The sequence below is a fragment of the Micromys minutus genome (assembly GCF_963924665.1).
Source record: "Micromys minutus genome assembly, chromosome: 13".
Taxonomy (NCBI): Eukaryota; Metazoa; Chordata; class Mammalia; order Rodentia; family Muridae; genus Micromys; species Micromys minutus.
Window position 1 is genome coordinate 42,550,043 of NC_137982.1, and position 15,836 is coordinate 42,565,878.

A 15,836-nucleotide genomic window follows, 5' to 3' on the forward strand; every position below is an offset into this window, starting at 1 on the left:
AATCTGCCAGATGAAGGGTATTAGAGTTTCAAAGAAATACTATAAGGGGCATATGCTATCGTCCGGGGTCTACCTGCTCCAATGAAATACTAGAGCTGTAAAATAAATAAAATACAAGTATAGGTTGCTATAGCAGACCGGTTTTAACATACTTTTTGTTTTTAAATCAGAACAAGAATTTCCAGGCTGACAAACTGAGTGAACCTCTTAGATTTAGGATAAAATTAAGAGAACACTAGGTGAAAATTAAAAATACATGCAAGTCTGCTGCATAGAATACAGTTTAACATTAATGCTCTTAAACTATTAACTAGGCTGTTAGTTAATATAAGCAGTGGAATATGTGTACATATTTCATGTCAGAAGTTTTTATTACCACTAACAACCTGAACTACAAGCAACAAAGACCGAGCCAACTCTTCACTGACCACATTTTACGCTCAGAAACTGCAACCTTAAATAGCAAAGTTTCCCCAGTCTGACTTTTTTTCTGGGGCTTCCAGTTTCAGGGACTAAAGAGCTAAGTTCTTGGAATCTCTGGTGTGCACACAGCTACTAGTGGACGACTCCATCTCCAATCATATAAGCCAACCCAGCAAGTCTCTATAATTTGTGGTGCAGTTTCTGTTCTCCTAGAGGACCAAAACAGTTATTGTTGTCAACCTTACTGTGTTTAACTTATAAAGCCTAACTAATTGTAAGGACGTACATTTCATTTCAAAGTGTAAGCTGTGTGTGTATGCAGGCACACATGCCACAACGGCAAGGATGGGAGAGAACAAACTTGGGGAGTCAGTTCCTTCCTAGTATGTGGGTCATGGCGATTAAACCTGGGTCATCAGGCTTGGTGGCAGGTACTTATACCCAATGAGCCATCTCATTAATTCTTGTTTCATTTTTTAAAGAACATGTTTTACCCTACCAATTTTCTCCTAGGATTTTAATAAAAATCATTACAGGAATACCTGTCTGTCAAGGAACAGCTTCAGCTTGGAAAGGGGTAAAGAATGACTTGAAGTCAATCCTGGTATACAAGCTGACAGCTCTGTGGTCTGGTCCTGCTGGCTCTCCAGACAGCTCATCAAGATAGCTCAGATAATAAGCCAGCTGGATGGGATCCCATTCTGAAATTACCATTCCTACTACATCTGGGCCTAAACCTGCTCCGTTCCTGGCTGACCTTGAACTCAGAAATCTGCCTGCCTTTGTATCTTTCTGACAAGCTAGCTCATTAATGCAGCTGCCTTTGTTCTTTTAGGTCCATGAATCCCTCATATAATCCATATTGCATCCGTATATTTTACACAGTTGAGAAATCCTGCTTATATTTTTGAACACACGTTTTTAGAGTTCTTTCCCACAGCCATAAAGGTTATCCTGAAAGTCACAGCATTTACCATTTTGCTAAGGACATTAGACGCACCTCACCTCCTAGACTCCCAATGTCTCATCTCTGATTATCATGGAGTCATTTACATCGGCAGAGAGGACATTCCCGATAACCTTGGCAGGGAGAATATTTCCAGAAGGGGGAACATAAAGTAAATTAAGCACATGATTATACAAACAAGCCTCAAGCCTAGCAACCACCAACACTCACGGAGCCCACACCCTGCTGGTTCTACTCCAGGGGTGGGAACTGTGTCACACCTTCCCTTCTACAGCAGCCACGCAGGACTCCCTGTGAGAGAGGAAAGCATTTCTCTTCGATCCTCGTAAAGTCATACTGAAGAGACATTACAAAGACTGGGAGAAAACATCCAAGTTTATTAGCACATGCAGTGCACACTGTACAAGAGAACACCAACAGAGGAGAACTACAAACAGTGGCTGTGTCAGGTTTACAGGGCATCTTCAACAGAGAACAGAAAGATTTTACATGACAAAACAGATCTGCCTTTTCACTTCCACAGATGGGGAATTAACAGGAACATATTTACAGGAATAAATTAATGAAGGCTTGTCAATTCCTCTGGTGCCATGACTGAAGTGGTAAGCGACTAACTTCTGCCTTTCTCTGTGGGTATAGGGCTAGACACCTCTAAAACCTAGGTCCCATGTTTAGGCAGACTGGGGGAGGGCCAAGTTTTCCTAACTATGCCGCTGCTTAGCTGTTTTCAGCTCACAAATGTTACATCAAAGAGGCATGGTTTGTGATGATGTATTCTAGTTTCTTTCACACCACACAAGAATAGTGAAGGATGACAGGGTCAATAAATGAGACTTCCTACAGGATATATACAATGACAAAGAACAAACCCATCAGTTATGAACCTTAGCTATAAAAGCTTTCCGAATATTGGCAAGAAAGGCTGAAAAGTTGTTGGTCTTCCTGACTTTCTCCTGAAATTCTGCTAGGCATTCAAGATGAGGGGAACAGTCAGACACTAGAAAAAAACAAAGATAATTTAAACTGGGGGGGGGGGCAAGATATATGTGTGTGTGTGTGTGTGTGTGTGTCTGTGTGTGTCTGTGTGTGTGTCTTTGTCTGTCTGTGTATAAGTGTTTCCACTTAGGCTCTCAGTTGGTCAGAACGACAATTATACTTTACTGAAACGCTCTGAGCATATTGAATTCCAGTTATCTTTTAGCACTTTCCATTGTCTAATACCTAAATATTCAAATTGTAAGCACTACAATCCCGATTTGAAACATGGTATTTAAGGGACTGAGAGCGGAGTGACACCTGAGTGCTAGTTCTACCATCTCTCTTATGTACACTTGTTTTAACTATTAAACATCATTTCCTGTGCAAACTTGGACACCTAGTTTCTTGCCACAGTATGGAAAAACACTTAACTTTCAATGCCAATTCTTTCTGAGACATGGTCTCCCTATGTAGGTCCAGTTGGCCTGCAATAGACCAGACAACCTTTGAACTCACAGAGATCCATCTGCTTCTGCCTCTTAAGTTCTGGGATTGAAGGCAAGAACCACCATACTTGGCCTCAATGAAAATTCTTAGTAATTTATGATCTGGGGATGAAATATGCAAGATGGAAGTCAGTGGAAAATGTGGTTACTGTTCCAAGAGTGGTACTCAGAGTCTACTAATTAAATGAGACAAAGGTCACAGTCATAGTCCTTGTGTCAGTTGCACATGCAGGTACAACAGAACAAATCTTCAGAGAGAGGTGCCAAAAGGATGAGCCAGCTCTTTCTACCATTAATCACCTCCATTGATCAGGAGGAAGAACTTAGCTTTCTGTCTTTAGAGATTGCTTGGACAGGACCACAACAAAGAAATAGCAGAGTACTTGGGTCAAATTTTATTTGTGAGTTTTATTTTAATCAACTATCAAACACCGTGTCTTTAAGTTTTCTTTCCTGTTGCTATAATACTCTGACAAAAGCAACTTAAGAGAAAAGCCTTGTTCTGGCTTGCAGTTCAGAGGTAAATCCACCATGCTGGGGAAATCAAGGCAGCAGGAGCACCAGGCAGCTGCTCATCTTGCACTGGTGATCAGGAAATAGAGAGCAATGGATGCCTGCTCCTGCTCAGCTCCCCCTCTCTACCAGCCAGGAAACAGCATCATCCACTGCTAAGGTTGTCCTACCTCAATTAACACAGTCAAGGTAATTCCTCACAGCAGGTGGGTGACTCTCCATTTTGTCAAGATGATAATTAACATTAACCATCATAAACAGACAATGTACCAATAATTATAATTTAAAGAAAATGAATAGTTTTAAGTCTTTGCTTTTTAACACCTAGTACTCATTTGATTGAAACACAATTATTAAAGAGAAAATTCTCAAATATTTTATAGATGAGATTCTCAAAATCTGAATCCTATAGGAAGACAATGAATTGCCAGGGCCTCAGAGGGCCAACCAGCATGCTGAGCATCTATCTACCAGTTATAAATGCCTTAAAGTACTACACAGGTGTAATGACTTGAGAACCACTTTTATGAACTCCAATAAATTAAAGTTTATTTATATAAAGGATTAGGAGAATTTAAAAAGCACAAACATACTTGTATTTGCTTAGTGCTCACATTGCTAGCAATCACATATATCCCCTATAAATTAAAGGCTCTCTGACCTGCTGCAGAGTCAGTAACTAACTTGCATTGTGCATGTGTGGCACTTTTTAGGAGAAAAACTTTAAAAACTGGTGGAAAGTAAATTACCACATTTGATTATTTTACATAAAGTAACAATGAGCTATTCACATTACCATTCTCAGTTCTGCAAGGATAACCAAATTTGCACATGAAATACAATTAACTTTGGTCTCAAGAGGTTTTAGCCCCCACGATGCTAGGTCATCTGGGAGAGATGTTACTTATTAGGGTCCCAAATACATCTATGTGGCAAAACTACACTCACATCCTTTAGAGGTTGTTACTTCAAGAAGCCACACTGAAAAGAGCTTGTGCAAACACAATTTTCCTTAAGAGTCAAATGACAGTTGAGGCTTCAGATCTTAGACACAAGAGATTCTTACCTTCATATTCCTTAGCTTCATTTATGCTCAGGGAAAACATAAAGGGGCTCTCAGGATTCTTAGGGTCAATACTAGTAAATATAAACTGCAACTTATCACCTGAAGAAAGAAATTATAAACCATTTAATATGAGAATACTTAGAGGCCAAGGCTCTTAGTGGAGATATTTTCACATGGATGCATACACATTCTCACAGGCACGTGCGTGCATGCGCGAACACACACACTGCCCTATCTTTGGTAAATATGTGCTCTGTACCTTAACCAGTAAGTGTTGCTTGCTTCATTGTTGCTGGTTTTTTTTTTTTTTTGACAACCATGTCAAACCTTCATTAGATACTGGATAAATAAAGCAATAATACTTTTAGATGATTAAAAGATTGGATGTTGGCCTATTTTCTAAAAACCTAACCAGATAAGTTTGGTTGAAAATACCCCTTAGATTTTTCTCTTCTCTAGATACCCCCTTTCTAATCTTCTACATAAGTTAGAACATAAACTTACCATGAATCTTTCTAATTTCCAGTCCAAGGCGATCTCTATACAAATCCACCGATTTCTGCAGCCGTTTCAATCTCTCTTCATTAGCTTTGTTTGCAGTGGAAATGCCTACGATTTAAAAAAAGTGTTGAATATTTTGGATAATTCTCACTTTAAGGCTTATTCAATTAATTTTAGGAAACCTGAAAACTTCTAAAAAGTTACGCCAGGCGTATCAATCTGTTTATATTTATTCACTTCTAACTTTAACACAATAAAAGGGGATTCTGTTCAAGATGGAAGAAAAAAAAATGTTTGAGATACAGATAATCAGGGCAGAAATCTGTATAATAAGCCTAGAAACAGATTTCCTTTATATTACTGTTGTTGTTTGCTGGCTAGACAAATATATACTAATTGCTTCATGAGAGAAATGCCTTCCTCCTCTAGGCATAAGTGCTTCCATGAGAAATCAGCCTCATCCCATGCTGGTTTACAACTAACAAATATCCTTAACTAATAGATGGCAGATGAGAAGTATAGGCTCACAATTTAGTCTTGGATACGAGCTGCGTAAAAGAGCTTTAACCAAGCAAACTGCTATTTTCAAGTCTCCTTTCTAAATAAAGTACTCTAAAAGTTTTTACAGAAAGGGTATTTTTTTTAATCCAATTGAGTTACACACACACACACACACCTCACTCTCCCTCCCTCCCCCCCTCACTTTCATTCTTTTACGTCTATTACCCTGTCTCAGCCCATATGTTGCTCCTGCTGAAACTGCTTCTTCCCAACAGGTGCCCTCCCAGCCCCCACTTCCATGTCTTCTCTGTGTGTATACTTTCTGAATTTAGCCCCACTGAGTTTCCTGCAGGAGCAAGGGTGGAAGTTTATTTATTGGGGCATGGGCAACGTACTACTGGCAGCTACACCACTGAAGATAGTAAATACACTCTCCGCTGCCAACAATGTCAATAGTATCTTTTATTCCCCAGATTCAACTGTCATCTCAGAGCCTTAGATGAATAAACTCAACCTTTCTAGCTCTTTTTGAACTCTGGCTGACTAGTTTAACTCAGCTGGTCTGGCTCAAACTCCTCAATCTGGTTTCTCTCACCTTCTCACTGAATTGTTCTACTTGGCCTCTAACTCTGGCAATTTGTCCTAATTTTCTGGCTCCTTCTCTGGCTTCAACTGCCCTTGCTGACCTGCACAGAACTGCATGAGCTCACTGACAAACTCAACTTCACTGCACTGCCTCCTAATTCAAATGCCTCAGCTGACTGAACTAAACTGGACTCCACAAACTGTACTGACTGAACTAATTCAACTCTTCCAAGAAAACTGCCTCCTCTCGGACTCTGTGCTGTTCTCTTCTATTAAGTCCTTTCTTTCCTGTATGTTCTCATGAGAGCTGGGTGTATCCTTTCTCTGACTCATCACTTTGTCTGCCCCTCAATTAGACATCACTTTCAAACATGGATGCTTCCTTCTACAAACTAACCCGACTTTCACTGTTTGGGAATAAAGGTACCAAAGGCGTGTCTGTAAACCAGAGGGAATAAAGATGTATGCTATGTCTGCATTCCAGCCAGATTATACAGACACAGGTCTTTGGATGATCCCTTGCCAGAGCAGCAACACTGCTGGATTAAAATTCCTCTGCCAATAGTCTTTGAAGAGTGAGGTCTCATGTGCCCTTCTTCCTATCATATGCTGACAGCACAAACGTACTCGGGTAAGCACACTGGCCATGACGTCCCAACGAAACTGTTCCATAGCACTCTTCCATTCCTTTTGTCACTCCTCTGTGATGCCACCCCTGGGCCTTGACAGGAGTGCGTGTGATACAGATGGGCATTTTAGGGGTGAGCTCTGCAGTCACGTACTCTCGGTACTTTCACCAGTTAAGTCTGAGCATTCACTGCCTGGCTGACATGTTATGGTCAACAAATGTTCTTAAGTCCTTAAAAGGATTCTTCAACACGGATATGGCATGGTGAAGGCATCCTTACTTATAAGCTTGAGACCAGACAGGCTACATGAGACTAAAAGGCTTTGTCCAATTTTAGTTACAATCAGAGTAATAATGACATGAAGGTCTGGCTGTAATTGAAGTGGGACAAAACCTTTTAAACAGAAGATGCTGGTCTATCTGCGCCCTAAAGTGTTTTCTACTTTAGCCACAAAGCAGAGCCAGCCAGATGCAAACTAGGAACCATCAGGCCTGTGAAATGCAGTCACTATTGTAAATGAAACAGAAACTTACTTTCCTTCTTCCTAGCATACTCTTCCTTAAGATCCCGGATGTTTGCGGTCAGCACTTCCGACTCCTGCTCCTTGCCTCTTACTTCAGCAATCGTCTTTAACACATTCTCTTTCTTTTCCTGAATGAGCTTATTCTGCTTACAGAGCTCTGCAAGAAACATGTGACATTAAATATATGTCCTAGTCTATGACATATAATTAAGAAAAACACAAAACTGCCAACTTCCTGAAGATTAATAATTGTTTTCACGTTTTATTTTGAAGACAGAACATATGTAAACACAGGATGGCCTCAAATTCACGATTCTTTGGCCTCTATGATTAATGAACACATTCTAATGACTCAAAATTGTAAATGTTAAAAGAGAATCTGCTTCATTAGCTGTCTTTAAGATGAAAAATGCTTCTAAAACTGAAAAACCAAATTAATGAACAAAATAGAAAATCAGAAGATTATGATTCCTGCAGTTGAAAGTACTTAGTAAAGTCAACCACAGAGGACAGTCCAACTCTACATAACAGCTTTTCACGGTGCTGTGAAGAAAGCTAATTCTAATGCTTTGTAAGTTCTTCTGGAATATATTAAAGACAGAATGGTGATAAGATTGTCAAATCTTACAAAGTAGCATAGTTCTGAAACCGAAACAGAGACATCACCATGTCTCCATTCACCAATAGCCATATAAGCTAATTTTATTGAAAAATATGGTGACAGGACAAATGAAATGACTCCGCAGGTGAAGGTTCGTGCTGCCAAGCCTGATGACTAAAATTCAGTCTCACAGGGTAGAAAGGAACCAATTCCTATAAATTGTCCTTTGACCTCTGACATGTACCATGGAGAGACACACACACAATAAGGCTATTTTTCTAAAGTGTTATCATAAAGCTTAATAAAATACTAATATATGCAACTTGGGGTGTAACTCAGGTGGTAGAGCTCTTGCCTACCATGTGGGAAGCCCTAGATTTGATTCCTAGTGACCCATAAGTTGGTTGTGATGGTGCACACTTGTAATCCCAGCATTCAACAGGGGGAGGCGGGAAGATAATGTCATCCTCTGCTACAGAGAAAGTCTGAGATAGCCTGTGCTTTATGAGCCCCCAAGTCAAAACAAAATATTAACTTAGCCCCTGGTAAAGACCGTATTCCAGCGAAGACCACAAATCCACAAATGTTTCAGCAGCACATAGTTTTGAAGGCCTTAAACAGACAGTTGTAAGTGGGTGGGCTGGGAAGGAGAGGCTGGGTGGTCTGAGAAAAGCTGGGTGGGGAATAAATATGACCAAACCACACATTATACAAAACTCCCCAAGAAATTAAAAAATAAAAAAAAATCCAGACCTAGAAATATGGTTTAGGGTTAAGAGCACCTGATGCTCTTATAGAGTATCCGGTTTAGTTCCCAGCACGTACATAGAGGCTAACAACCATTTGTACCTCTACTTCCAGGGGATCTGATGCCCTCTTCTGACCACTGATATGTATTACACAAAGATATATGCAGCAAATAAATATATAAAACAAAATAAAATCTTTAAACTTATGTTTAAAAAATCCGCTAAAAGTAAATATGGTAGAATACAATGTAGATAAAATATTGGAAAATTTATTATATGACAAGTACTGGGAAAACATATTATATAAATTTAGTACTCGGCCTTCATAATGAATGCTTTATGTTAGCAGGATTAAGCTCAGGCCCTCATACACGCTAACTGAACACAACCATTCCATCAAATGACACCTCCCTACACTGTAAACAATTTTATCTTGCACCAAGGATCTTATTGAGTTGCTCAAATTGGTCTTGAACTTTGGCTGCTCCTATGGCCACCTTCCAAACAGTCTAAGGGTGTGCCCCTGAGTTAGCTCTGCTACTATTTCTTAAACTAGATGTACAGATTGGACTGTATTTGTAGAATGACAGATACAAAGTATCATGTATAACTAAGCAATCCACATCAAGAAAGTGGGCTCTGTAGGAAAAACTACAACTTGCCTAAAACACACAGCTGAATTGGATTGGGGTCGGGGTGGGGATGATGGAATCGTTTTTCTTCTAAATACTATGAAGGTGTCAGTACTTCCCAGAGTCTAGACATTACTGCAGGCCCAGGGGACACAGGGAGTAAGCACCAGACAGTCTAAGGAGTATAAACAGTAAAGCCATGGGACAATACACAGTGAGAACAGGAAAGGCACAGACCCTGTCAAACCAACAAGAACTACCTACACTTGACCCTAGCGACCTACTGAAAAACTGGTACCCAACTCAGGAAAGCAAGGACACCGGAAGCAATGGTGGGGTATTTAGGAAGTTAGTATAACAGGAAAAATATGAACATACCAAAGGGTAGGTTACTCCTTAAGCAGTACTATTCTAAATAAATTTTGTACTTACTAAATACTTAAAAACACAAAATGAAATCTAAAACCTGAAGAGCAGCAGTTATAGATACAAAACTAACCATAAAGGTGATAGATCTGAGTAAAAAACAAAGAGAAAGGCTACAAAATTCAACATACATGTAAAATAATTCCCATTTGATGCAAACGTTCCTTGTTAAACCTCGGTTATATAAATGTATTCAAGACTGAGATGCTATTACAGAGTCTGACTCTTTCTTAAGCAAGAACAAGGGTATGAAGAGTAAGTGTGGTAGTGCTTGTCATCCTAGAACTCAAAGCTAAGAACTGAGAAGGACCACAAGATCCAGGCCAGCCTAGGTCTTTCTTTGGGCTACAAAGTGATGCCCTATCTCAACCTAACCAACAAAGCAAGATTTCTCATTAAAAAGAAAGAAAGGAAGGAAAGGAGGGAGGAAGGAAGGAAGAAAAGAAAGAAAAAAGGGAGGAAAGAAAGGAAGGAAGGAAGGAAAGAAAAAGAAAGGGAGGAAAGAAAGACAGAAAGAGAAAAACAAAGAACGAGGGAAAGGAAGAAAGGCAACAAAAGAACTTAGGCATCTTATCGTGAGGCCTGAGTCAAAATGTGCAAGCAGCTTAGAGTATGGAACTTAGGCTTAGTTATTAAATATTCTGCAACTCTTTCAATCAAGCCCCCAGAGTCTGTTTCATGTGGTATGCATTCCATTATTACAAGTAGTAGTACAATATATTTTAACTATATAAAATTAGGCCTTATGCACTGTCTCCTTAATATAGGGCAAGAGCAATCTAATATTCACTGAGCTTGAGTAAACTGTAATTTCTTCACCATAGTGGTATGTGTGTGTGCAGGGGATGCACACACGCGCACACGCACTGTTTTGCAAGGACATTCCGGTTTAATAGTGTTTAAAACATGGCTCCCCTAAACAAAATGTCTCTATGTAGGTTCGACCCATTGGCTCTAGGTTTACGGCTTACGTGTAAGAATTCAATAAAAGATACAGACCCACTACGGAACTATATGGAGATCCACAGAAATAACAGAAAAAGAATGGTGGTAAAAATGATGGTTAGAGCATTAACCAGACCCCAAGTCCTGAGGAACTCCGTGTTCTTTGGCTGAAATTTCCAATGTGAAAACAAACGTTTTTTTAAAGGCTACCCTTTACTACCTAAATAAAAAGAGACAGAATACATATAAAATGCCATTCATATAGCATTCAAAAAATACTACTGAAAAAAATATTCGTAGTTTCAGTCGGGGCAAAGATATTCAACTTTAAGCTGGTGTCAGAAACAGAATCTTTTTAAAAATAATTTATTTTATTTTATGTAGACTGGTGTTTTGACTGCATATGTCTCTGTGTGGGTGTCAGATCCCCTGAAAGAGGAGTTACAGACAGTTGTGAGCTGCCATGTGGGTACTAGGAACTGAACCCGGATCCTCTGGAAGAACAGCCATTGCTCTTAAACCGCTGAGCAGAGCTATCTCTCCAGTTCCCGGGAACAGAATTCTGATGAATGTCTACGCATGACTGTGAATGTATGAACATTTACTACACTGCCTTCCTTAAGATGTCACAATAAATTCAATCTAAAAGCTAATCTATAGTTTTTCACATACGATTTTTATATTCCAGAATCATCTCAGCCATCTTTTCTTCTTCCTTTAACTTCATAGACAGCTTTTCTGAAAGACAAATTACAAAGAGATGTTTTAATTCCGCTGACATAACAGTAGAAAATGAGTAAGACCAGCAAAATCCGCAAGTCGGGAGTTAAGTGCAGGCAGTACCTGAAAGCACTCTAAGGGAGTCCTTGAAGGCATCTCTAAGTCCCACCACCTGACTATGATTGTCACCGAGTCTGTTTCTGAATCTATCCCCGAAGTCATTTATGCTTTTATCGAAGAGGGCCAGTTCTTCTTCACCCATAGTGACTGAAGACGCTGCAAAACAGAGCACACATACTGTATTTTAATTGTCATTGACGCCAAATAAGCCACATTTTCGAGTTTACGTCTTCAGGTTGACTTTGCCTCAGAATGGTTAATATTTCAGCAACTCAGCTAGCATAACAGCAGACTTTAATTCCAACATTTGGAAGCTGGGGAGAGGAGAATCTGAAGTAATGACCAGCCTGATATACAAAAGACCTTTTCTAAATTAATTAAAAACAACAGGCCACGGACTAAATACCTTTAGTCCCAGCACTGGGGAGGCGGAGGCAAGGTCTCTTAAGTTCAAGGATAGCCGGGGAACATAGGGGGCTCCAGGCCAGATCCTAATAAAACAAGATAGAATAACCCATTAACAGTCCGGTAGTTAGCAACAGGATAATCCAAGCCAGTGTGGGCTTAACTGTAGGGGATATGCATCGATCTGTTCTGAGGGAAACAGCAAGAAGGGAGGTGGGGGGGAGGGGAGAGTGATCAAAACAGGTTGCATGAAGTTTTCAAATCATGGTTTAACAGGACCCAGGCGTTAGTCAGCTTCTCCTCAGGACCTGCTCTTAGGCAAGGAAACCTAGACTCTTAAGTTGGGGGACCAACAGAGTCGGTTTTCAGAATCGGACCCCTTGCTTGGCCAGCCCCTCCCTCGGCAGGCCGGAAGAGGGGAGAAGGGGGCGGGACAGACCAGCGCCGGAACCCGAACCCCGCGGCTAACAGCGGAGGCCGGCATTCCGGGCTCTGCAGACACAGTCCGGCCTCCCTCACCGCGCGCGTACGACCGACTAAGCCCCACCGCCCTTCAAACGGCTCCCAGACCTGAGCGGCCAGGAACGCCGCCGTCTCCACCCGTTCGGCGGAACCAACCCAAGGCTCCTCTGCCAGTCGCCTCTCTGCCTGCCGCGCCGCCTTTCAATTTCAAACTCTGGACCGCGCTGCTTACCCGCCTGTCAACTCTGTCCTCTGATTGGCTGGCAGCGCAGCCTCTCCGTGCGAGGATTAGTTGAGATCCGCCTGCGGAATTCTCGCGGACAAATGCGGAACGGGGCATTCTGGGATTCGTAGTTTTTTTCTGAGACAGAGTTTGGCTTGGTCTGTAGTGAAATAGCAAGAAGGGCTTGCCCCGGAATAAAGAAAAATGTAAAAACTGAAATTCAACTGCATTCTTTTATGACGTATACACCCCTCTTTCTTGCACCCATTTTATTTTGGAAGTGACGGAAAATCCTCCTAAACAGACTCCAGTTATGATTGATTAGGCAGAAATATCCTGAAAGTTACGGAACTATTTACTGAAACTTACTGTTTGAATTTCCCAAGCTTTTCTAACATTGCTTTATTGTGAGTAACTTATTTATTTAATTTTATGTGTATATGTGTTTACAGAAAGGGGCATGCCCTGGAACAGTTATGAGCCATCTGCAATCGGATCTCCTCCAGGCGCTCTGCAACCTTGAGCCATGCCGCCAATCCCTCAGAAGTTAACTTTAAGGCCTACTGGTAAAAACATGCTCCGGATCTTGCAGAACTTCAAACCGAATGGGACCAGAGCACTACAAAAGTAGTCCATGCTCCCTGAAGATAGACAGATAGAAGATACCAAGTTATTAAGCACATAATTTAAAAAGTAGTAAAGATTTTAAACTAGGGTTTGTTAGAAGAAAACTTCACAGTTGAAACAGATGCTACTTGCCTCCTTCTTTGTAAAACTGAGAAAGATAAATTGAGAATATGCCCTCTAAAGTAAGAGAACTAGAGGTAGTCAATATTAAAATATCAATTTATTGTTATTTTCATCCTTGATTATGATAATTGTTTCTGAAAATAACCCTCTGCTTGTAGACCACACTACTGTTTTCTTTGATTGCCTTTAAGCATCCAAACACAATCCGATTAAGCTACCAGATCTGAGCTATGTTATCCCTAAGAACTAAAAATCAAGACTTATGAAATCAGGACACGTTATCATCCTTCTCTTTATCATTTAACACATCACAGTATGTCTGGAACTCAGTTTCTTTTCTGGGGTCATAGAGGAGGCTGGAAAACACATACAGAGGACCTAGGTTAGGTTCCCAGCACCCAAGTGTCTCATGGGTACCCACACTTACATGTGCATACTGCTCCCAAACAAACACAATTCTTTCTTATTGGTTTATTTTATGTGTGCAGATGTTTTGCTTGTGTGCCATGTGAATACCTAATGCCCTTGACAGTCAGAAGAGGGCATCAGATCCCCTGCAACTGGAGTTACAAATGGTTGTGAGTCACCAAGTGAGTGCTAGGAATTGAACCCAGGTCCTTGGAAGTGCAGTCAGTGTTCTTTACCACTAAAGTATCTCATCAGACTGACAAACACAATAATATACATACAGAAAGAGAGAGAGAGAGAGATATTGAGAGAGAGAGAGAGAGAGAGAGAGAGAGAGATTCTTCTAACGATTTTAAAAGTTAGACATAGTTTGCTGTGAAAAGCCTTTACTTTTGAATGCTTGTGCAACGACTTCTGGTCTTAGATATCTGGTAGCATGTTACCTTTCATTTATATTTTGGGCATCTTAGCTCTTCAGCTGAGTGAGTAATGGTGTCCTGGGTTCCTGTACAGTCCAGATTCCAGGCAGGACGCTAACTGAAGCCCTGCTTCTGCTCACCTTTACCCTGGTCTTAGTGCAGCCACCGAGTGATGATTCCAGATGTTTGTGGACTTTGGACCCAGAAAGAGATTGCCTTTAGCAATATAAAGTTTCAGAGCGACTGGCCCTTAGGATGAGCATTGCTTTCTTTGAAGGGGTGGGAGTTAGGGAGGTTAAGTCTTTCCTTGTTTGATCTTACTATGTACTCCAGGCTAGCTTTGCTATCTCTCTCCCTCCTTCCCTCCCCACAACCCTCTCATCACCTCTCTTTCCATTTTTGTTCAGTTTTACACCTATGTCCTAGCAAGTTTCAAGCAAGCACTCTACCTCATATCGCCAACCCCTTCCTGCCTTGTCATTTATTTTTTACAAAAAAAAAATTGTCAATGATATAGTTTGTTTTTATGTATACAAATCAAACTTCTAGGATTTACCTGAAATGGGAATATTCTGTGAAACTGAGAACCGCACATCTCCTGTTCCTGGTGCATGTCAACAACCAAATAGTCCAGTTGGCCCCAATCAACCTAAAACCCAAAGTGATATCAGTAACAGCACTGTATAACAATTTCAGTGAGCGCTGATGTGAAGCAATGTAATCTATAAAGAACATCTGAAGTAATAGCTCTCTCCTGAGATAGCAACATTATGTTGTAGGGTAAACATAGATGACTACATGGTCACGCACTGCCTAGTGGACCTGCTTTCAATGTTAAACATGGATTTCCAGGTGACATGCCCTTACATATACACCTTAATAGCTTCTTTCACTATGGCCTTCTAGTCAGGATAAACCATTTATTTAAATATATAGCTTACATTGTGTCTAAGAAGGTCTTAGCTTTCTGTCCCCTAGAAGATTTGCTTCATATTTGCTTGCTTGTTGTAGTATAGCATTTTCCATTCAACAAAATTTTTTGTCATTTTTCTTTCATTAAAAATAAGCATATTAATAATGAAAACAAATATTTAATAACAGGAAAAATTATTTAATTTCAATATAACTAATCTCCCAGTACCTTCAACAGTTAATTCTTACTTTTCAGTCATTTTTAAGGATTCCTCCTAAGATTAGGCCTGTAACACTCAATTTCAGTTTAGATAGAGAAGCATCTTGTGCCTTTCCCCTCAGCTGGCTCTTCCCTTGGCTTCTCTAGCCTCTGTGAAAGACCCTGGGATCCTTTCAGTTACCTAAGCTAAAAAGCTGACCTCATAATTAATGTTTCTCTTTCCCTCATCTCCCCCAGCCATTTAGTTACTCTGTCAGCTAAAAATCTCTCAAACACATCCATTTCTTCCTTCTACTGTCAAGAATTAAGGCTACAACCATCTGTTTTTATTAAAGCCTCTGGGCCACTATCTGTTTCATCATTGCCAATCCAGGGGAAGATAGCTCAGTGGACTGCTTTGTAATTTTAAAACAGTCTTACTATATCGTTCAGGCTGACCTTGAACTTTCAACCCTCACGCCTCAGCCTCCCGAGTGCTTGACATTACGTGTGTACACTATTACACCTAGCCATGAATCTTTTTGTCAAGATGCCTTTTCAACTAAGGGGTAAGAAAAAAAAATTGCTGTTGTCAATTTGTTTTTATATCTGAAACACTGGGTAGAGAAAATAGGGTACCCACTCCGCCTCTCATCACAGAGAATAGCTTTCT

At 40.4% G+C, this 15,836-nt stretch overlaps 1 protein-coding gene across 1 annotated transcript; it reads right to left on the reverse strand.

Moving 5' to 3' along the window:
- Positions 1-2,262: 2,262 nt before the first annotated feature.
- On the reverse strand, positions 2,263-12,394 carry SPC25 (SPC25 component of NDC80 kinetochore complex; the record flags this gene model as incomplete). The annotated part of the gene is made up of 7 exons (XM_080928266.1): positions 12,361-12,394; positions 11,389-11,541; positions 11,218-11,283; positions 7,203-7,349; positions 4,958-5,062; positions 4,454-4,552; positions 2,263-2,387 (listed from the first exon to the last, which is right to left on the reverse strand). The coding sequence occupies exons 2-7, from the start codon at positions 11,525-11,527 to the stop codon at positions 2,263-2,265; spliced, it is 681 nt and encodes a 226-aa protein (XP_080784392.1). The 5' UTR covers positions 11,528-11,541; positions 12,361-12,394.
- Between the last annotated feature and the right edge of the window lie 3,442 nt (positions 12,395-15,836).